The sequence below is a fragment of the Macaca mulatta genome, chromosome 13 (assembly GCF_049350105.2).
Source record: "Macaca mulatta isolate MMU2019108-1 chromosome 13, T2T-MMU8v2.0, whole genome shotgun sequence".
Lineage (NCBI taxonomy): Eukaryota > Metazoa > Chordata > Mammalia > Primates > Cercopithecidae > Macaca > Macaca mulatta.
In genome coordinates this window covers 104,004,391-104,026,952 of record NC_133418.1, presented here as the reverse complement: position 1 = coordinate 104,026,952, position 22,562 = coordinate 104,004,391, and the positions used below count along the sequence as shown (strand labels likewise).

At 41.2% G+C, this 22,562-nt stretch overlaps 1 protein-coding gene across 1 annotated transcript in view; it reads right to left on the bottom strand.

Moving 5' to 3' along the window:
• Positions 1–514: 514 nt before the first annotated feature.
• Positions 515–22,562, bottom strand: part of APOB (apolipoprotein B) — a 42,191-nt gene continuing 20,143 nt past the window's right edge. The window contains exons 17-29 of the mRNA XM_001097500.5: positions 22,253–22,420; positions 21,563–21,774; positions 18,440–18,622; positions 17,725–17,846; positions 15,691–15,901; positions 14,611–14,786; positions 14,314–14,501; positions 13,684–13,829; positions 12,366–12,739; positions 4,282–11,853; positions 3,768–3,882; positions 3,493–3,664; positions 515–2,550 (exon numbers count right to left, since the gene is read on the bottom strand). Of these exons, the coding sequence (XP_001097500.4) occupies positions 946–2,550; positions 3,493–3,664; positions 3,768–3,882; positions 4,282–11,853; positions 12,366–12,739; positions 13,684–13,829; positions 14,314–14,501; positions 14,611–14,786; positions 15,691–15,901; positions 17,725–17,846; positions 18,440–18,622; positions 21,563–21,774; positions 22,253–22,420 (11,244 nt within the window). The 3' untranslated portion in view covers positions 515–945. The remainder of the gene's footprint in view (positions 2,551–3,492; positions 3,665–3,767; positions 3,883–4,281; positions 11,854–12,365; positions 12,740–13,683; positions 13,830–14,313; positions 14,502–14,610; positions 14,787–15,690; positions 15,902–17,724; positions 17,847–18,439; positions 18,623–21,562; positions 21,775–22,252; positions 22,421–22,562) is intronic.

The window sequence follows — 22,562 nt, the reverse complement described above, 5'->3', positions numbered from 1 at the left end:
TTAAAGAGCATACATGTATGCCGTGTGGCAGAATTGTTAGGAATCTACATCTCCACCCCTCCTCTCCCAATCATACTTTCTTTGCCTTGAATGGATCCTGGCAGAGCCCCAGGGAGACATCTGGGGTCCTTATTGCCATGAAGCCCTTGGGGCTAGGACTTCCTAGCCATTCCTTCTCCACTCCTGGCAGGCTGAGTGAAATAAAGGACCTGTTGTTTCATCTCAAGGCCTACCCAAGAGCCTTGCCTTGCAAAGGCACTGTCAGTGAGGAAGACTATGCGGCACATGAAGACACCAGAGGTGTTCCTCAGGATCAAAGTATGTACAAGTCTTTGTGAATATTTTTTCCTTCTCACTTGGCAAATACAATTCCTGAGATCAATTACCACATCTTTTAAATTTTTCTCTCATCTTTTTAACTATTCATAAAATATTGAATTATAAAGTATTTAATTATAAAAAAGACAATTACCTCATCTTTTAAAATATTTTTGCAAAATATTTCCCTCCACAGTTTCTCCGTTTCCATTTTTATTCTGTAACTTAAATCACACTATATGTTCTAGAGGTTTTGCTGTGCCCGAACATTTGCGTCAATGCCCTCATTTCACTGTCTTTCAATACAAGTGAGCCACATTGAGTGGTATGATACACAATAAAGACTCCATTTATTTGTTCCTCCTCCCCCAAGTTTAGCAAAATAACTCAGATCCTGATTTTCTTTAACTTGCAAAAAATGCCATCCTTCTGAGTTCAGAGACCTTCAGAGCCCTGGTGCCAGCTTTGGTGCAGGTCCAATTCATATGTATTTCTGCTTGTAGCCTACTGCCTACTGCAGGGCTGGCTCACTGTATGGTTTTATCAATATAGGCAGTTTGAATTTTTTCTGTGCTTTGTGAAAGTTCAATTGGAACAGAAGGATAAATGAAGATTGCTTTTAAAAAATTAGAGGATGATAGTAAGTTCTCCTGGAGCAAGCTTCACGTAGGAGTTCATGACTGTGGTTGATTGCAGCTTTTTCAGTAACTCCATGATGTATATCAAAAATGTGTGGTAGTTTTGAATGGACAGGTCAATCAATCTTTTGGATTCAGCAATAAATTTTTCATAGTAATCAGAGAGTTGGTCTGAAAAATCTTGCAGTTTATATCTGAACTGCTGATGGTAATCAGAAATTATTTCCTTCATCGCAATGGCCTGGCTTTTAATTATTTCCTGAGCAGTGGTAGAAAGCTCTGCAATCTTCTCTTTCCCTTTTCCATCTGGATCGGTAAGGATGCTAAGATATTCCTGAATATTTCTGTGCAGAAATTGCTCAACTTGACTTGAGAGTTGGGAAGTAAAGTCAGAGGCACTGACAATATATTCAGAATGGAAGTCCTTAAGAGCAACTAACAGGTTCTTGATCAGCCTGACTATCTTTTCTTCAAGTTCATAATATTTCACTGTCCAGCCGACTACACTTGGATCAAAATATTCTTCACGAAGGGCCATAATGTATTGATGGATCTGCTGTAACTCTTGAGAAGCTCCCTGAAGCTCGTTTTGAATAAATTCATTGAACTTATGAAGATTAAGGCATAGGTTTTCTTTCAACAATTTAAAAACATATGGGATATAATCATTGAAAATTGTGTTGATCCCATCTTGGATATAATTAATAAGATGAGTAAATTTCATCTCTTTCAGCTCTTTAATGTTACCTTCTATTAGTTGGAAAATGAATTGCAAAATGTCCTGAAGATTACGTAGCACCTCTGTGGTCTTGAGAGACTGAATGTCTTTAAATACCTCTTGGGCTTCTTCTGATAAAACTTTCAACCATTCCCTACACATTGAGATTACATCTATTAGTTTATGTCTCCTTAACTCAAAAGGAAGTGTAATCACTAGGTCTTGGAAATAGGAAAACAGTATTTCTGAACCATTATGGACTTTCAAACATACCTGGGACAGTACCATACCCACCTCCCTTATGAACATAGTGCAAAGTTCCTCTCCAGTGTATGTCCCAGGTTTCCCCGGGAACTGGAATCTGGGGAAGTTCAGAAAATCAATGAGTGAGTCAATCAGATGCTTGACTTTCGTATGGAATTCTTGAGTAACTCGTACCAAGCCATCAAACACCTTATCCTTGAGTCCCTGGAAACTAGTTTGGCCTTCCTGAGTCAACAGTTCTTGGTACAGATTCTGGGCCTTGTCCTTCCACTTTTGGTAGGTCCCAGTGGTGCCACTGGCTGCTTTCTGGAACCGCAGGTCGATATCATCAATTTGCCTAATGGCCCCTTGATAAACCCATTCAGCATTGTTCTGCAGATTTCTTCTCAGCTTTGAAGACGCTTCTCTCAGGGTGAGCCCTGTGTGTTCCCAGTGGTACTTGTTGACATAATCATAAAGGGCCCCTGTGGCCTTAGGCACGTTGTCTTTCAGAGAGGTTAGCAAGCCAGAAGCTGCCTCCTCTTCCCAATTAACTTTGATCTGAATTTCCTCATCAGATTCCCGGAACCTCAACTCAGTTTTGAATATGGTGAGTTTTTTATCTGGAGAGGACTAAATGTAGGAAAAAAAAAAAAAAAAAAAAAAAACATGTTTTCAATTACTCCGATTACATAATATAGTACACTAAAACTTCATTAGCAGTTAAAAATAAAGATCAGAGAATCTTTCATATACTGAAAGGGATTTATCTTTCATATGTCCGTTCGTGTGTTTGTTTTATGGTTAAATAAGTCTACTGTTGTTAATTTCTCTTTATCACATGCCCCAGAAAGGATAAAAAAAAAATGCTTAGTGTTTGGCATTTACACTGTGACACTTAACATTAAAACCTTCCTGGGACTGAAAACTGGAAGAGGAGGAGGAGGGGGAAGAGAAAGGAGAGAGAAGAGTCAGGAAATGACAGATAGGGAAAGAAGAAGTAGCAAAAAAGGCAAGTTGGAGCCCACCCTGCAGAGACCCAGAATCCCAATATCAGTACGCATTCTCCAAGCCTATGACAAACTTTTAGTAACAGTAATAGAACCATGTTTAGTCTTCCCCTCTAGTAACGTCACCCTTGATTTGGCCCTGGCAGAGCTTGTAAATGACATGAGAGGAGTTTGATGTATCTCATCTAGCAATTCTATTGTGGGGAAGAATTCTAAGGTTTTAAATACTTCAGAGACCACCACTCTCTGAAAAACAGACCCTGCATATGGCTGAGCTTTCCTATGATTTAGATGATGAGGTATAACCCTCATCTTTCTGGATTTGTCCAGAATTAATAAATAACAGTGCTGATAGGATGTAATGTGTGCATCTAAAAATTTAAATCAATCAAGGACTCATTGTAATACTTTCTAGAGAATATTTCCTCAGAGAAGAAGTTGCTTACCGTCTGTCTTTCACCTAGTTTGGGGTATCACTGAATGAATATTTGGTCTTGAATTAAATGTATCTGCCCCAATTCTCCACTCTCTCTTGGAGGCGTGTCACTCATTAGGTGGTATTTACCTGAGGGCTGTAGTAGATGTTCCATTTGGAAAAATCCACATCCATGCCCATGGTACCTATGGCTGGGGAGGCTGCTGAGGTGGAGATGCCTTTCTTGTCTTTCTGGTAGCGCAGATGGAGATCAGTGAATGCTGGGCTTTTGATATCGAGGTGCACTTTTCTTTCCCATTCTCTGAAAGCAGAAAAACAGATGAACCATCACGAAAGGGGTATGGAGATGATGAAAATCACAATGAGTTTTCAAAAGGGAGAAAGTTTCAATAAAAGCTCCATACCGAAGTCCTTTGTATTTGCCATCTTCTTCATATTCTGCACTGAAGTCATGGTGTGCAAATGTTCCTTTAGTCTTAGAGGCTAACATACCATCTTCGATTCTGTGTGTTCCCACAACTGTATAGGGGAGATTTTATATTTTATTAGATTCATAACAATAAAACATAGATGTTTTCATTGTGAAAACTGGGAGAATTTTATCTTACCAGATACTTCACTTATGTTTAAAATATGCAATGTACAGCTCATAGTTGTTTCAAAATAAATTGCTAAAAGACATTGTTAGTCCTAAAATAATTACATAAAAATTAATTTTCTTTAAAGCTGTTTGCCTTGAATGGCACTAGATTTTCTACAGTTTGGTTTTTACATGTAGGGTACACATGTATCTCCTTTCTTAAAATTTTGTGATATTGAGTAATTGTACATCTACTCACAACTAAATACGTAATTATTTACTCATAACTCTCATTGAAAATATGCAGTATCTAGGAGAGGAGGCAGGATATTTCTTACCATTTAGTTTATATTCCAGGAACTGCATGGTTGAGCTGCACGTGGAATCCAGGACTGTTTCGACATGATCTGCTTTGTTTTTCAAACTGGCACGCCAAGTGGCATTATACAGGGGAGAGTCTACCTCAAAGCGTGCAGTCAGTGCTTGAAAGGAAGGAATGAAAATTCCAGCAGGTACAGAGAACTTAATGGAGGGAATCTCAATAGTCTGCTCAGGCATGATGATGGTGGGCAACTCAAAGTCTGCGATCTTGTTGGCTACCACATTTAGATCCAAAACAGCACTGCCAACTGAAACACTTTTTGGAAGCGTGAACTGGGACACATTTAACTGAGATTCAGGCATGGTTATCTCAAAAAAGGGAATCAAGGAGTCTTCTGGTTGAGAATATTTTGTTAACACATCAACTTCAGGGAATTTTACCTCAGGGAGTGCTGGTAGGTTGAGGGCAAATGATGAAGTTCTCAGCTTCTTATAGATTTTTATTTCTCTGAAGTCAAGTTTGTAGGATGGAACCTGAAGATCTGTAAATGGGACATGGAATGTAGGCATGACAAGAACTGAATTTAGATCATTTAGTTTCAGTCCAGGAATAATGAATTCATCAGCCAAAACTTTTACAGGGATGGAGAATGAATAGCCATTGGGGTTTTTGGTGTACACAAAGGCAGTTGAAACACGAAGATGCTGCCTCCTACCAATGCTGGTGGTTACATCCAGCTTTAGGAAGTCCCATAAGCTCTTGCCATAGACTGGTAGGATGATATTTTTGAGGAACCTTAGGTGTCCTTCTAAGGATCCTGCAATGTCAAGGTGTGCCTTTTCTTGGTCATTGGAAAGCTCAACATGGTTCTGGAAAGACCCAGAATGAACCCGGACTTCATTTTTCCATCTGATCTTCTGGTTCTTAGTGTTAGCATTCAGGGCCACTTCCTGGCCAAGGTGGGGGATATCAAGGAAGGAATTGGGCTGACTTGCATGGACCTGAACAAAAGCTGACATTTCCCATGGAGAGAGTTCCAGGGTGGCTTTGCTTGTATGTTCTCCATTTGTGAAAAAGAGGCCCTCTAGCTTTAAGTGATTTTTCATACTGTGCTCCCAGAGGGAATATATGCGTTGGAGAGTGGCTTCTCCAGCAAAATTTTCTTTTACGTCAAGGTTCCAGATATCATCAATTTTGGAAGTGCCTTGCAGCTTCACTGAAGACCGTGTGCTTTTGGAATTCAAGTAAGTGTTGGCCTCACTGGCAATAGTTCCTGAGTAATCCCGTGAAAGAACTGAACCCTTGACATCCCCTTTGGTAGATGACTCAATGGAAAAGTAAGAGGTGAGGCTTTCCAAGATCAGCTTATGGTCAACTGCCCCTTTAGCGGTAGAGTACAGCATTGAAGAATTGAAATCATACTTAAATTCCATGGAGGAAGAGACAGTAGGTTTTGACTTGGTATTTCCATTAAGTTCTTGCTTGAAATTAATTCTCAAAATTGGAATTTGGACTTTTGCGGTTGTTGCCACTGACGCTTCCATATTTTTCTTGGTTAAGCTCACAGTACTGTTATGACTACCCTCCACAAATTTGTTGCTCAGAGACAGAGCTGTGGCTAACTTCAATCCCCTTTTTCTTGTCAATCTTGTGGTGCCCTCTAATTTGTACTGCAGTACATCAATGACAGATGAAGATGAAGAAAGGAGATGAGCAACAATATCTGATTGGTTAAAAACTTCAGCATTGGTATTCAGTGAGATGACACTTGATTTAAAGGAGAAATCAAAGGTAATATTGCCCATGGCAGGAATAAAAATATGGCTTATGGTACACAATTCCTTGAAATCTGGAAGAGAAAGCTTGAGATTTCTAGGGACTTGAAGGACTGGCAGTTCTAAGGATGGCAGGATTAATGTGTATGAAGGCACACGGATGTTAGAACCTAGGATGGTGAAACTAGGCATGCTGACTGCTTTTGGAATCCCATAGCCAAATGCCGACATCTCTACAGTGAATGGAGACACTTCAACATTGACAACTGGAACAGTGTATCCAGGAATTTGAAAGGTCCTGGGGAGCTCGTCATGAGATTTTTCAGCTTTGTACTTATCAAACTTAATTTTTGCATCATTATAGGATTTGGTGACAAAACCTAATGCATTGTTTCTGGCTTTTTCAAAATGCTTGTCAAAGGATTTGATGTTCTGACTGGTAAACTCATAAAGCACAGCCAAAGGATTTGTGATGGAATGCCTGTGTGTGTTTTTCTTATACTGAGCTTTTACACTTAAATCAAATGATTGCTTTGTTGTTTTCAAGAATTCCTTCAAGCCTGTTTTTTCCCATAGAGAGAAATCTTTCAGTGGAGGAGTTGTGATTGTTGTGTAAGGCAGAGGCATTTCAGGAATTGTTAAAGGAATGTTTAAGAAATCCAGATTTGCTTCTCCATTTATTCCTATGTGGGCCTCCATAATGTTCTTGTTGTTTCCAGCAGAGAAATTTTGGTTGTACTTATACTGATTGAACCTAGTACTTACTTGCCAACTCGCTTGCTGGGCACTGGGACTCAGAAACAGTGCATAGTTATTCAGGAAGTCTATCTTCCCTGTTAACCTTAATGGAAAACTAACTTTCAAATTCCCTTCATTGTTTGTGGATGTCGTGATCTCAAATGGCTGGGCTGAAAAGAAAAGAGAATTTTTCAAAGTTCCAATAACCTTTCCATTTAAATGAGCATCATGCCTCCCAGTAAACTCTGCCTTCCCTTCTCCAAAAAGTGCCGTGCCTTTAGCAGTTAGAACACTGTGGCCCACATGCTGGGAATCAACTTGTGATTGAATTTCAAGTTTAGAAAAGTTGAGGGAGCCAGATTCATAAACCAAGTTTTGGTTTACTCTTAGGTGCTTGCTATTGATCTTATTGGACAGTCCGAAGGAAGTGAGGGGTCCTTCTATGGTGAAACTAATTTGTGATTCATGTGTTCCCTCATCTGAGAATCTGGGGCAGGCCCATTTCCATGACCCTTTTCCAGAAGAAGTCCATGCTATGTGGCCAGCTTCCAACAGTGTCTTGATCTCATTGTGCAGGTCAGCCTGACTAGAGAAGTCCAGTTTGGGGATGTTCAATTTGTGGAAGTACTTAGTGTTGCTATCCAGGGTAAGCTGATTGTTTATCTTGACAATCACTTCATTACTAAGCTCCAGTGTATTTTTTTCCGTGTGTAAACTTGCCACTGTGTTTGATTTTCCCTCAATAGCATTTCCAAAAAACAGCATTTCACTCCCATGCTCTGTTCTCAGGTACTTGCTGGAGAACTTTACGAACTCCTTCAGAGCCAGAGGATTAATCTTAGGGTTTGAGAGTTGTGCATTTGCTTGAAAATCAAAATTGAGAACTTCTAATTTGGACTCTCCTTTGGCAGTGATGGAAGCTGCAATACCTGCTTCATTTGCTGAAGTGGTTCCATTCCCTATGTCAGCATTTGCATCTAATGTGAAAAGAGGTGATTGGATTTTCAAAATACTATACAGCTTGCCAAAAGTAGGTACTTCAATTGTGTGTGAGATGTGGGGAAGCTGGAATTCTGGTATGTGAAGGTCAGGAACTTGAAAATCATTAAGGTTGAGATTTGGGATTACAAATTCTGGAATTGCGATTTCTGGTAAATGGAAGTCTGGCAGGGTGATTCTCGCTAGAGGAATGTCCTCCACCTTCAGATCCCTGAGATATACTTCTGGAACAGGCCACTGCAGCTCACTGTTCAGCATCTGGTCAATGGTTCTGATGATCTTTACTTTTATTTCTACAAAGTCAATTGTAAAGGAAGGAATGTGGAAGGTGTTAAGGATGGTAAATTCTGGTGTGGAAAACCTGGATGGGATTTTTATATCTTTTAACTCTTTGAAGTTTATCTGAACTGATGGAATCCTCAAATCTGTTAGGGGGACTATGAAATCAGGTGTCTGGAAGGTAGCTTTCTGAAGAGCCTGAAGACTGACTTCGAAGGCAGGCATGGTCCCAAGGATGGTCTTGATTTCAGGAACAGTGAACCCTTGCTCTACCAATGCTTTCACATGTTTAGCCCAATCTTGGATAGAATACTGCTCTGCAAAGTCAGTAAGGTTCTTAGCAGCAAGAGTCCACCAATCAGAAATGTAAGTGACAAGTGTGCTATAAACCTGGCCTACCAGAGACAGGTATCGTTGAAGTTCCTGCTCAATGTCCATTTGATATATTCGGTCTCGTGTATCTTCTAGGGTCTCTCGGAATTTGGCCTTCATGTGAGCCAAAGATGCTGAACTTAAAGCATCCTGTAACCAATCGATGATTAAGGTTATTTTGGTGTCCTGTAGGCTTTCCAGATACATTGCGACTGTGGCCTTGGTTTCCTGTAAAAACAGTTTTAATGCTTCAGCTTTTTGTGGTAGTTCCAGAGCCTGAATTTCACCATTGAGTCTCTGAGTCAGCTCACGGATTTTGTTATTGGTTTCATCTACAAACTGGTGGTAATCAAATGACTTTAATTTCTTTATCAACATGTCAAGGAATTTGTTTACATCTTCAATGAATGTTTTAAAAGATAGTTCATCAAGTTGCTTGACAGCATCATCAATAAATCCAACCAATTTCTCAAAGTAATCTTTTATCTTAACTTGTTGTAGGACATTGCTTAGCTTCTGAATAGTCTCCTTCAACTTATACTGGTGGGCCAGCTCTACTAATTTATCCATTAAAACCTGGATTTGTTGGTCTACTTCATACCTCTCAATTAACTCATGGACTTTGGCTCTGAAGGCATTGATTTTCTCAGCTACTTCAAAATCCCCAATAAGATTTATAACGAAGTGTTTGACATACTCAAGAACATCATTTATTCTTTCAAATGAAATTGTAGTTCCCAGTTGATCTAAAAGCACTCTAACATCAATAGCCTCAATGTGATGTTTTAACTTTCCAGCTAGGTGCTGGATGTCTATATTCTGTATGTGTCTCTTAAGCTGCTGCAGTTTTTCTTGTATCCGGATTCTGATTTGGTACTTAGTATCCACATTTTGAATCCAGGATGCAGTACTACTTTCAATTTTGTTAAAATCTATACTTTCAATAAACAAATGTAGATCATGGATTGTTTTTACTAAATTTACACGGATATGATAGTGCTCATCAAGACTTTTTAATTTTTCAATGATTTGATCAATAATATTAGCAATAGCTATTTTCAAATCATGTAAATCATAATTATCTTTAATATACTGATCAAATTGTATCATATATGTCTGAAGTTGAGATAGTTTTTCATTAAAGTTGATTTTGGCGTCATCTAATGCAATTTGTATATCATTTTCTGTAATTCTATACTTTTTTGTAAGAGCAGTCAGTTTCTCCTTGGCACGTGAAACTTGTCTCTCCCAATTGAATGAATTCAGATAATCATTAGCTTGCTGTGGGAGTTTTCCCAGGGCTGCTCTGTATTTTCTTACAAATTGATCAATATTGATGCGCTTCAGGTGTCTCTGCATGTTTTCCAGTACAACTATAATAGTTCGTTGATTCCTCTCAAAATATTCTTGCAAGGTCTCAAAAAATGGGAGGTTAATGGTGTGAACATCTTGGTTTTTATCATACTTTACAAAAGCAACAATTGTAAATTCTTGGGGCTTTTCAACAGCATCTCTCATCTCTAAAGCATCAATGACATTGACGGGCTCACTGAGTAAAAGTGGCACTTCAATTGGGTAGTCTAGTAGAGTGAGGTCAGCCAGAGCTCGTCCACTAAGCTCCACACCAATTTTGTCTTTAGTGTTGTAAGCATCCAAGTCCTGGCTGTATTCATTGTTGTTAAATTGGGTCTTGAGTTTCCAGGTGCCTGTCTGCTCAGCTGGAGTAAGTAGGGCACTGACTTTGTGTTCAAGAGATGTACTGATGCTTTTCCTAGACATGAGATGATGACTCGTGGAGCCTTTGTAATCATGAGAGAAAGTGAATGCCAGAGGTTCTGCTTTCAACAGGAATTTGCTATACAGCTGCCCAGTATGTTCTCCCCAGAGAACAAGTTTCCCGTTGCCATTTGTATGTGTATCAATGGTCATGGTAAATGGAGCCATTACAGAATGGAAGACATTGCTGAAATGCAATGAGTCTGAATTATAGTTTGTGCTAATGTCAATGGCTGAAGCCAGCCCAGCGATGTCTGTGTTGAGCCGATGGCTAAACTCCACACCCTGAACCTTAGCAACAGTGTCTGCTTTGTAGCTTGCTGATAAGGCAGCAGAAGAGATGGTATAGATGTGTTTTATTTCATTATTTTGGTAGGCTCCTTTTAGATTACCAGCCATATGCAGCTTCAGGGGTTCTAGCCGTAGTTTCCCATTGTTGGTCAGATCCAGAGCATTGTATTTCAGGTCATTGTTTAAAGTCGTTACCAGAGAATAGGGCTGTAGCTGTAAATTAAAAGTTTGCTTATAAAACTTGTCAGAGCTGTAAATGTTCTCAAGTTTTGAAGAGAAGTCCAGTGATAAGCCTGCAATGTTCAGACTGTTTGTGTGGTCAAATTTCATTTCGGCATATGAGCCCATCATGTCATTTGAGAGCTTAAGTCCTTCTTGACTGATCTTGAAGTTGAAAATGTTTTTGCTGTCAACACCCAGAATCATGGCCTGATAAGCACTTCCCAGTGATAGCTCTGTGAGGGCGGCTTTCCCATCTAGACTGAATTTTGCATTGTGTTCCCTGAAGCGGCCATTTGTTGTTAATTTCATAGACGCCCCAGAGAGGCCAATCTCTGCATTCAGCTCATTCTCCAGCACCAGGGGACTATACTTCAAGTTGGTCGTTGCACTGGTAGATACTCCATCTTGGCCAATCCTTAGTGTTGCCTTGTGAGCGCCACTGTTAATTTTGTCAGTGCCCAAGATGTCAGCATTTAACTCAAGACCATGGGAATTTAGTGATCCAGAAAGCAGGCTGAAGAACCTCAATGACTCGTAATCGGCCTGATATTCAGAACGCAGCAGTGCATTTTGCTTAGAGAAGGTCATATCCATCTTGTTAGAAGTGGCAAAGTTCTCATACTTCCCATTGGTGTCAGATTTTAAAGTCAGCTCGTAGTTCTCGTACTTCAGGGAAGCAGTATTTTTAATGATGCCACTTTGCAGATCAGAGGTGGAGATCAGGGAGAGGGTTCCATCTTCATATCTTCCTGTTATCTGGTTGGTGCCTTGGAGGTAGGAGGAGTTAAATCTCAGGTTGGACTCTCCGTTGAGCCGGCCAGTATTAGGATCCCTCTGACAAGACAGGCCATATGTGCCTTTAGCATAGAATGAAGAGACTCTGAACTGCCCATCAATCTTGACTTCTTTGACAAACAAATCCTGTTCCTTTTTTGAGTCCAAATGAACTGAAGCAGACATCTGTGGTCCCCAGGAACTAGATGCATCGAATATTAGTAAACCTTTTGAGACTGGATTGTTTCCAAGTTTTTCTACATGACTGAATTTGATATTCGAATCTAGAAATTTGTGGCGTAGAGATCCACCACATGATAGTGTGAGCGTATTCTTGTGGTCATATGTTGCTTCTCCAGATCCTAACATAAAAATGAAAAGACATTAGTTAAATTAAGCAATACATTTCCAGAGCAATCTCTGTGTGAAAGTCTTTCAATAATAAAGTCCCATTTTTCTGGGCCAGTTGTGCAATAGACTCCTCCACCTGTAATGCAAACATAAAATCTGATAGCAAAAGGCATTCCTCCAGGAAGCCTTGCCTGACCACCACAGGCTTTGTTTAGGTTCCCTTGCTGAGTGCTTCTACTCTACCTTATACTTATATGCTACACTCTATCATAGCACCTCTCACACTGAATTGTAATTGCTGGCTTATCTACTTTCTGTTACTGCCTACTAGAATATTTAATACATGTGATATGTTTAATAAATATTTCTATTTGTTGAATAAAATAAAAGATTTAAAAGACTTCCAAGTAGCAAGGATGATTATCTGCTAGAAAGCCAAAGTCCTTTCCTCCCTGGAGGAGGCTCTCCTCTTAGAGCCTGCCATGAACTAGCCCTGTGCATCCTTTACCTGAGCATAGCTCACCTTGCACATTGTAGGAAAGCAGGTCAACCACAGAGTCAGCCTTCATGTGGTAACGAGCCTGAAGGCTGAAATGGTCTGTGCTGGTGTTGCCACCAGTGTAGGAGGCGGACCAGTTGTACAAGTTGCTGTAGACATTTGCGGATAGGTCTAGAACACCCAGGAGAGGCACCTGCAGTTGATACAACTTGGGAATGGTAAAAGTAGGGACTTGGAACTCTCGAGATGGCAGATGGAAATCCACAGACGTGAAGTGGAGGGCTGGTGTCCTAACAGTCTCTAACATCTTTAGATCTCTGGAGGATTTGCCACCAAAAGGCAAAGGAATCTCAACTTTCAGACTGTTCTTGTTCAAGGTATATTTGACCCGGCCATCGCTGAAATGAACAACAAAGACAACATCCCCCCAGTCAGACATCAGTCATTCAAAGTTCTCTGCCTCTGACCTTCCCAGCAATATTGTACCTGCCTCATTCCCGAAGCCACTCTGCGCTTTTCCTTGTGCTACTCCTATGCCTGGACCCCTTTGCTTTTACCTCCACCTATCAAACACTCAAATCCTTACAAAGCTCTTCTAAGAGCCACTCATTATCATTACCATCCCACCTAAGTCATAGCCAATTTGCCTCATTCTTACAGTTACATAGTTCCTTGCACCTTTCTCAAAGAGCATGTCATAATTTTGCTTATATAATTAATTATTTGTCATTTGTTGGTGTCTACATGGTATCTTTCTGAGAGAAAGGACTGTATCTTATCCAATTTCTATCTTCTCACTGTACCTAGTCTAGCATTTTGCCCATAGGGGATACTTGATACAAACTTGCTAAACTGAATTGAGGCAACTTGATTTGTGGAAAGAACATAGGTGTGGAAGTCAGTAAGCCTGGGTTAAAGTATTTTCTCAGAATGCTGCCTCCATTTAGTGCTCAATGGTTGTTCAGACTCTCTGTAACTTAACAGTAAGCATGTAGTCAATAATGCCTCTAGCCATTCTGAATTCTTCACAGTCAGAGGGAGAATTTGCTTATAATAGAAGAAAGCTGAATGACCTTCCAATTCAGGTTGTACTGATAAAATATCTTAGGATGAAAGTACCAGAATCCTCCAATTACTTTCTTAGATTCTTCCTGACAGGGTTGGCATTCTCATGTTTACTAATGCAAAAATGCCACAGTGTTTGCACTAGTTATTAATCTCCTTAAAATGCTTAAATTATTTCCCTTAAAAATTTAAATTAAAAAAATATCCAAATCATGCTATGTAAAATCTTTCATTTACTTTGCACGGTTCAAGAAGCTTTGCCGGTTTCTTCTTTTACCTTTTTAAGAAGAGGTTTTCTGGGATGTGGAAGCCTGGCAATCCCATGTTCTGGAGGTTCAACTCCTTCAGGCTATTGAGGTGGTCTTGCAAAGTCTGGGTATAAGGAAGACTCCCAGACGCCTTTTGAAGCCATGAGTTCATTGCCTACAAAATGACAGGAGATTTTTAAGGTAATGGGCATGGATGAGCCTCAAAGAGCAATGAACATTAGGCACAAATCCAGATTTGACAAGTTAATTATTTAGCAGGACAATGCACTGAATGTTAAAAATAAATAACAGAAAATTATGAATCTTCGTTGACAGTCACTGATCACTGCCCATATTTATAAAAGGAACGTCTAACATAGTCAGCCTCCTAGCTAGTGTCCTGAAGCTTCCTTTGATACCACTAGGCAAAGAACTGTTCTGCTTAGTAGCATCTCTTTGATATGTATCATATTCAGCTTTGTGTAACTGGATAACTACACATGTGTGAAAGTTTTTTTTTTTTTTTTTCCCAAGAATTCCCTGGGGGGCAGGAAGCATGCCTTATACATCTTTGGATACCTTCCTGCACCTAGCTCAGAGTTGAGGATGTAATTAGCACTTATACCCATGTATTTATTGACTGGCAGACTCATACTTACAACTATTAATTTGGAACCCACGTGCCGGAAAGTCATGTCTGTTTGAGGGACTCTGTGATCCAGGAGTCTATCAGCATACATATGTAAGCTCCTAGGATACTCAGAGAGATCCACAGGGAAATTGGAAGTCATTTTTTTGGTATCTACATTGGTGCCTGTGTTCCATTCAAATTCAATCTTCTCTTCATCTGAAAATACATAGGAAATAGTTGTGAGTGGTACTAGGTCAGCCTGTAACCACAGGTCTCAACAGCTGCATTACTTTGGAAGTGCTCACACAGGGGAAGAGACACGTACCGTAATGCCACGCCACCCTCTTGGAAACTGTGGAGCCATAAGCTGTAGCAGATGAGTCCATTTGGAGGAGCAGTTTGGCAGGTGACCAGTGGGCGATGATCTCACTTCTGGCTTCTGCTTGCAAACGGGGTACGGAAATAACACCTTTGATTTTTCCTTCTTCCTTTGTGTCACAACTATGGTAAAGAAAATCAGTTGGCACCAGTGATTTTGTCCTTTCAAAGGAGATATGCAGGATTAAACAGAAGTTCCATTTGCGGTGATCAAAACCAGATACAAGGATGGTTCAGAGAAACAGTCACAGATCAAATTCATTAACTTCTGAAGCCAACATTCAGCACAAATTAAGGACTTTGCAAGCAGGTTTAGGAGAAAGAGAAGCTTTTTGAAAACTGTTTGAATCCTGTTCTGCTATTTACTAGCTCTATGACTTTGGTCAAATGATTTAAACCCTCTGAGCTACCATTTCCTTATCCATGAAACAGGTAAACTCACACTGACCTCGCAGTTTATTGTGAGGACTGAGATACTTTCTTTAAAGCACCCAGCACTGTGCTTGATACCTGAATAGTAAGTGCCTGATAAATGGTAGGAAAATCCAACTGGACATGCGCAGAGGCTTAAAATGTTGAGGGCTCGGCCGGGCGCAGTGGCTCACGCCTGTAATCCCAGCACTTTGGGAGGCCAAGGCGGGTGGATCACGAGGTCAGGAGATGGAGACCATCCTGGCCAATATGGTGAAACCCAGTCTACACTAAAAATACAAAAATTAGCTGGGTGTGGTGGCACACACTTGTAGTTCCAGCTCCTTGGGAGGCTGAGGCAGGAGAATCACTTGAACTCAGGAGGCAGAGCTTGCAGTGAGCCGAGATTGTGCCACTGCACTCCAGCCTGGTGACAGAGTGAGACTCCGTCTCAAAAAAAAAAAAAAAAAGGAAAATGTTAAGGGCTCTATCTGCCACTCTGAGTAGACTGGGGTGAACATGAACATGGCTTGGTCAGGTATAAAGTAGAAGAGGAATAATGAAAAGAACCACCCAGGCCTGCAGTGCAGGTCAGATGACCCTCAGCCTTCCTTACCTTAGGTGGCCCATGAGGGTGACCTCAGTAATTTTCTTGTTCTGAATGTCCAGGGTGAGTCTGTAAGACTTTCTGCCCTCAGTAGATTCATCATTAACTCTGAGGATTGTTCCAAGGTCAACATCAAAATCCGGAATTTGGACTTCACTGGACAAGGTCATACTCTGCCGATTATATTTGAATGTCATGGTAGCCTCAGTCTGCTTTACACCTGGACAAGTGTATAAGAGAATCAAGAGATGTATGGTAGGAAGCTATGTTTTGGAAGGAAAGAGAGGAAAAAGCAGAGAAACTCCAAGGAATTAATGTACTTAAACAAAAACACAATTCAGGATTTTACTGAAAATTTTAAACTCAGTGGTATTCATGTATACAAGTCTTTATGGATCGCCTATTATGAGCCTATTATGTGCTGGACACTGCTCTTGGCACTGGGGAGTCCTTGCTTTCATGGGGCTTACCTTCTAGGGGGGGAGGTGTGCAGGCAATAAACAAGTAACTTGCTCATGTCAGATGGTAATGAATGTTATGAAGAAGAGTAAAACTGGATACAAGGATAAAAGAAAGAGATAGAAGAAGTGTTATTTCATACTTGGTGGTCAGAGAAGTTCTCTCTGATAAGGGCACATGTGGGCAGAGATCAGAATGAAGAGAGGTTGGAGCTATGCTGAGTTCTGGGAGGAGCACATTCCAGGCAGAGGGCCAGGAATACAAAGGCCCTGAAATGGGGAGCACTTAGCTTGTTTGTGGAACAGCAAAGGCTCACAGTCCTTCTGGGCCAGGAAGACACGACATCTCTATATTACTTTCCATCCAAGATGCCTTTCCTGGTTCCTTGCTGCCCTTGCCCTGGGCTCCATCTGCCCGACTCCCCCTTTCTTTGTAACAAGATTCCCAGGCATCCTTCGATCCATAGGCTCGTCCATTTTATATCCTTTGTAAAACAATGTTTACCAAACACTATTTCCCCAGCATGCCCTGCTCCCCCAGTGCTTTCTCTCATGGGATTTTCTTCCTAGTTTAATTTTGTGATATGCTATCCCTATATAAAAATTTTTCCAAAGTGAACACCTAATTTTGCCCCATTCCCTAAAACCTGCTCCTTCAGTTGCCCTTTCCATCTCCATAAATGGAAGCTCTGTTTTCCAGTTGCCCAGGCCAAAAACCTTAGGTTTGTCCTCATTCTCCTTTTTCTCTTACACTCAACATCCACTGTATCAGCAAATCTTGTCAGCCTAATCTTCAAAATATGGCCAGAATCCAACCCCTTCTCATATCTCCTCTGCCATTGCCCTAATCCAAAACAGCACTGATTCCTGCCTGGATTATTGTGATAACCTACATAGTAGTTTCTCTGCTCTTGTCTCCCCATAGTCTTTTCTCAACATAAACATAAATCAAATCATGAGGACTCCCCAGTGGCTTTCATTTAATTCACAGGAAGAAGCCGAAGTTCTTACCATGGCCTATGAGATCATCCTTCCTTCACCTCTCCATCTCTCTCTGTCCTCATCTTCTACCTCTTTTCTCCCTGGTCTTTCTGCTCAAGCCATACTGGCTTCCTTCCTTTCCTTGAAACATGGCAGCAATATGTCAGCCTCAGGGCCTTTGCACCTACTGGTCCCTCTGCCTGTAACAGTCTTACCACACTGCTTCTCCCCTTATCTCTGTTAGGTCTCCTTATACTCACTTTACCAGGGAGACTTTCCCTTATTATTCCAAATGCACTGCTTTCCCTGCCCTTCTTCCTCCCTCTTACTCCTAGCCTTCCCTAGACCAGTCTATGCTCTGTTTTCCTCCCCAGTACTGATCTGACACTCCAAATATTAACTTGTTTGGTTGTTCACTGTAACTTCCACGAAGGCAGAGACTCCATTGTTCACTGTTCTAGCCCCAGGTCTTAAAATAGGCCTGCCACTTATTGGGTACTCAGTTAATATTTGTTAAATAGGTTAAATTACATGTGTTCTCCTCATGAATTCTGAACCTGAGACTGCGAGCAGAGATGAAGCAGCTGTGTTTTTGAATACTCACCTTCTGCTTGAGTTACAAACTTCAGGGTGTCCACCAAGGCTCTGTCCTCTCTCTGGAGCTCATAGGTTGCACTGACAGAATACTGCTCAACTTCTCCTGTAGGCCTCAGTTCCAGCTCTAATCTGAAGATGTTACAATGAAGACAGTGCATAATGTTAGAGCTTTCAAGGATGGAGATAATGTCCCCAAAACAATTCAGCCTCAAATGCAACAAAAATATGGTCCGTATTTTAACATTGTCTCTTGCCCTTAACTAAGATGATCTTTTTGATCCCTCAGTCCTACAAGAACCCAAGGCAAGGGCAGACACCAGGATTCCCAAGACTTTGGACAAGCAGAGCAGGAGTTGGCTGGTTGTTTCAGCAAAGCTGAGAACAAGCACTGGAACTTGGGGGCTGAAGACAGGGAGCCACCTAAGTATGGTGAAGGCTTCAAGCACATTGATGGGCTCCAGGAAGTTCATAGCAATGGGTCTGGAGGCTCAGAAACATGGACACTGAATTAGGAGCAAATTGGGATCTGTGCTGTGATCCTGTCCTGTGTATAAGAAAGCAAAAGGGGACACCCAACGTGTTGGCCAGAGGACCCTGCTTTAAATACCCAAAGATGGTGCAAACCCAGAAGGCTAGTGACAGGGGCTTACAACACAGAGCATTTTTTTCCTATGCCATGCTAGGTGACCATGATGTAAAAGGTGAGAAAATGCATCTCTAACCTGGTGTCCCCGGTCAGCGGATAGTAGGGGGCGGAGTCTGTGGAACTGGCGTTGGAGTAAGCGCTTGAGGTGCAGTAATTCAGGCCAGTAAAGAGTTGCTTGCAAACTGACAAGGACTGCCTGTTCTCGATGAGAGGTGGGATCACCTCCGTTTTGGTGGTAGAGACCAAATGTAACGTGTTGCTGGTGAAGAACAAAAATACCTGAGTTATTGCTAAGTCATGAATCAAAATGAATATCACAAATTCTCAGGGTGTAAATACCCTCTTATCCTTGTCTTCCCTCAGTCCACACCTATCTCTAACTATTTGATTTACTGAGAAACAAATAATATTAGAAAGAACATCAACATGACAAGCCATGAGAGTGACTGTGGAGCTTCCAGCTGAGTTCTTTCCATGTTTCCTGTAATCCCCACAACAGTAGGCTTATGGTTCTCATTTTACAGAAGCAGAGGCTCAGAGATGTTAAATAGCTGATCACTGGGGCTGAATTTCAGTGTGCCCCTTCCTTCCTATGATGCAAGCCAAGAGAAACTGTCTCTTTCATATGAAATCCCCTACTCTCTACCTGCTTACTTCCACCTGCATTAAGCACACTCAAGTCTCCTCCCCTGTGCCCCTCGCCTATGCTCCTTTCTTTCTTTTCTTGCTTTCTCTTGGCTTCCTCACCATCAAGAGTTGTCTGCCTTTGCAGTCTCCACTTCCTCCCAACGTGCTGCACTAACTGTGCTCTGATTGCTCATTCCATCTTCTGAAAATGCTTTCATCAATGTCTCTAATGCCCTCCTTGCTCCTACATCCAATGGGCATATTTAGGTTTTATCTTCCTTGACCTCCCAGAAGCCTTCAGTAGAGTTGCACACTCATGACCAGACTAAGACCCTGGAGCCTCTCACATCTGAAGAGATGATGGCACCTTCCTTCCAAGTGTGTACTTAAAAACTTAGTACATGTAAGAAAGTTCAACCTTGGCCTGGTTTTTTCTAAGGATGCTTTCTTTGAAATAGCACATTTTCCTACAAGTATTGCTTCTCCAAGTTGGGGGTGCCATAAGACCAAGCTTTGCTGATGTGCTGGAGTCCTAATGCCAGCTTTTGCCTACCCATGGGGTGATCTCCCCTATGGCTGCTCTATGGCTTCTGCGACCTTTTGTGGCTTTGGTTCTCCTTCTTCTTCTCTGGTCACTTCTTCTAACTCATTGCTGGTTATTCCTCTTCTTCCTTTACATGTTTTCGTCTTCTCCATATTTCTGTCCTCATCTCTCATGTCTCACTCTACACCAGTTGCTGTTTAACCACAACAACCTCTGTATACTAATGATTCCCAAATCCAAATGTGGAGCCCAAGCCACTTTACTGGGCTCAGATCCACAGGTCTATTTGCCACTAGATTTCTAAACTGGTTGTTTCATAGGACATCAAATGCAGCACATCCAAAACTGAATTTGTCACCTTCCTTAAAACAAGAAGCTCTCCCACTGTAGTTCTTATTTAAGTGAAGGGTGCCTCCTTCCTCTTTTCTTCTTTCTTTTTCCCTGTCCCATACCCAATTAATCACCCAGTACTTATGATTCTGCCTCTTAGAAAGTTCTAGAATCTGCTTACTCCTTTCTATACCTGGCTTTCCTCCATTGCAGGCCATTATCAGCTCTTAGCCACACAGGATCGTAAGAGATGCCCAATGGTCTCTTCGTGTCCAGCTGTGCCTCCTTCCCACCCATTTTCCACACTAGAGTCAGAGTATTTCTTCTAAAACATCACCCCTATCTTATTTCTGCTCCCCTCTTCAACTCCTGTGCCTTCAAAAGAGTCCAAACTCCTTAGGATGGCTTCCATGGTTGGGAATGCTCTCTCCCCTGCCTACCTCTCCCCGTCATCTCTCACTTATGTTCCCTGAGCACCTTACCATTCTGCACTTCTTCCAGTTCCTTGAACCATATGCCTTTACCTTCAGGCCATTACCTGCTTTTCCTTTTGCCTGGAACACTCACTCCTTTCTCCGTTGCCTAAATGACTCTGACACAGTCCTCAGTTATCAGGTCAAGTACACTTACTTCAGAATGCATTCCTTGACTAGCACAGGCTACATGATATAAAATTTCATGGTATTCTAATACTTTCTATAACTTAGCCCTTACTTTATGATTACTGCTTGCTTTATTGTGTGTCTCCCTTATAAAATGTAAGCATTCAAAGGTCAGGGACCTTGTATGTCTCACTCAACACATGTGGCACATATTAAGCAATTAAATATACTATATTTGGCTTCTGTGAGACAGGGTCTTGCTCTGTCACCCAAGCTGGAGTGCAGTGGTGCAAGCATGGTTCACTGAAGGCTTGAACTCCTGGGCTCAATCGATCCTCCCATCTCAGTTTTCTGAGTAGCTGGAACTACAGGCATGCGCCACCATGTCTAGCTAATTTTGTTATTTTTTTTTTTTGTAGAGATGAGGTTTTGCCATGTTACCCAGGCTGCTCTCTGAACACCTGGGCTCAAGCGATCCATCCACCTGGGGCTCCCAAAGTGCTGGGATTACAGACATGAACCACCGGGCTGGCCAATTAAGTATTATTTTTGAATGAACATATGAATGTGTCTAAAATATGAAAACTAAGGTAAATCAATGGTTGAGGGTGCCACTTAAAATGAAACTCTCCATAAGAGTCTGTATCCCATTATCACGAGGTTAGGAGTTTCATGCTTTACCTACTGAGCTAGCTACCTCAAATCAATATGTTCTTAGGTATTTTTTGGGGTGAAAAACAATTCATTTCCCAAAGATGATCTCCAGAGCTACTGTTTCTTCATTCTCAAAACAGATAACAAAAAATCACAACTTAATAAAAACTAATTAAGCAGTAGGTCTTAATAAGTCTCAAAGCAGAAAGATAAAGGACAATTTAGTAAAATGTGGAAAGTAGAAGAAAAGTAATTATGTAGTTATGTAGTAAGTCTAGGCTAGAATTAAAATAGGTAACCCGGAATCTTTCCTCTCTATTTCTCTCCCACTTCCTCAGGACCTGAATAATTTCAATCAACTGTTTAGCCTGGCGAAATCCTGCAGATACATTCTCTGTTCTCTCTTTCAAACTGGCTAGGCAGACTTGGCTAAAAGAATTACCTGCCACTTAACAGCTTGACTGGTTTCTTTGGGGAAGGAATGATAAACTTCAACTGCCCAGCTTTTAGGGCAACACGAGCCTCCAGGCCTGACTCGTGGAAGAAGTTGGTGTTCATCTGGACCCCGCTCCTAGCGAAGTCTGGAATGATGATGCCCATATTTGTCACAAACTCCACAGACACGGAGGGTTTTGCCACCAGTTCGGCCTGCATCTATAAGTCAGAAAGCAACCCATTCAGATTCATTAAATACTTCAGTCCCCTGTCAGTCAGATCAACCACCTTTCTCACCTCCAGGCAAACACTTCCTGGATAACACACCTTTGGAAACATTACTGGGATTTGTTTGGAAGAAGGAAAGCAAGTTCTCATTTCTCTAGAGTTGGACTACACTACCCAGAACTAGAAAGTACCTGAGTTAACATTAGGCAAAATCAGTTTAAAAAGATGATAGGAATACTCATTTATTGAGAGAACTGAGTTCTTGTCTTGTGGCTGTACCACTACTGGAGCTGGTGAGGTGGTGCATTTTGGTGGAAGCTTAAAGTTTTTCATAAAAAATAATAAGATGATTACAATGATGATGCATTTTGTCTTGAACTGAAAACGCATTTTAAAATGTGTTTTAACAAGAAACCCACCCTGGAAGAAAATAATAACCTGAGAAATCAAAAGGCAAACAGAATCTTACATTGGCTACTTCCAGTTTCACTCCAGCCTTGATTCCAGGAGCGGTGACTCCAGATGAAGATATTTGCAACTGTAATCCAGCTCCAGTGGGGAGTTCAAAGGCATTCTCTATGAAGATGTAGTGAAGAAAAAAGTCGTTCTTTGAGCCCTTCCTGATGACCTCTCCAATCTATAGACCCAACAGGGGAGAGCAAATAAAAGTAAGTCTTTTTAAAGTCAGTTTTGTTAAATGCAACCTTCCATACATTGGAGAGTAATTCCTCTTTATCTAGAAAGGAAGGATTAGCATATTTTGATGAGCTGAATAGTTT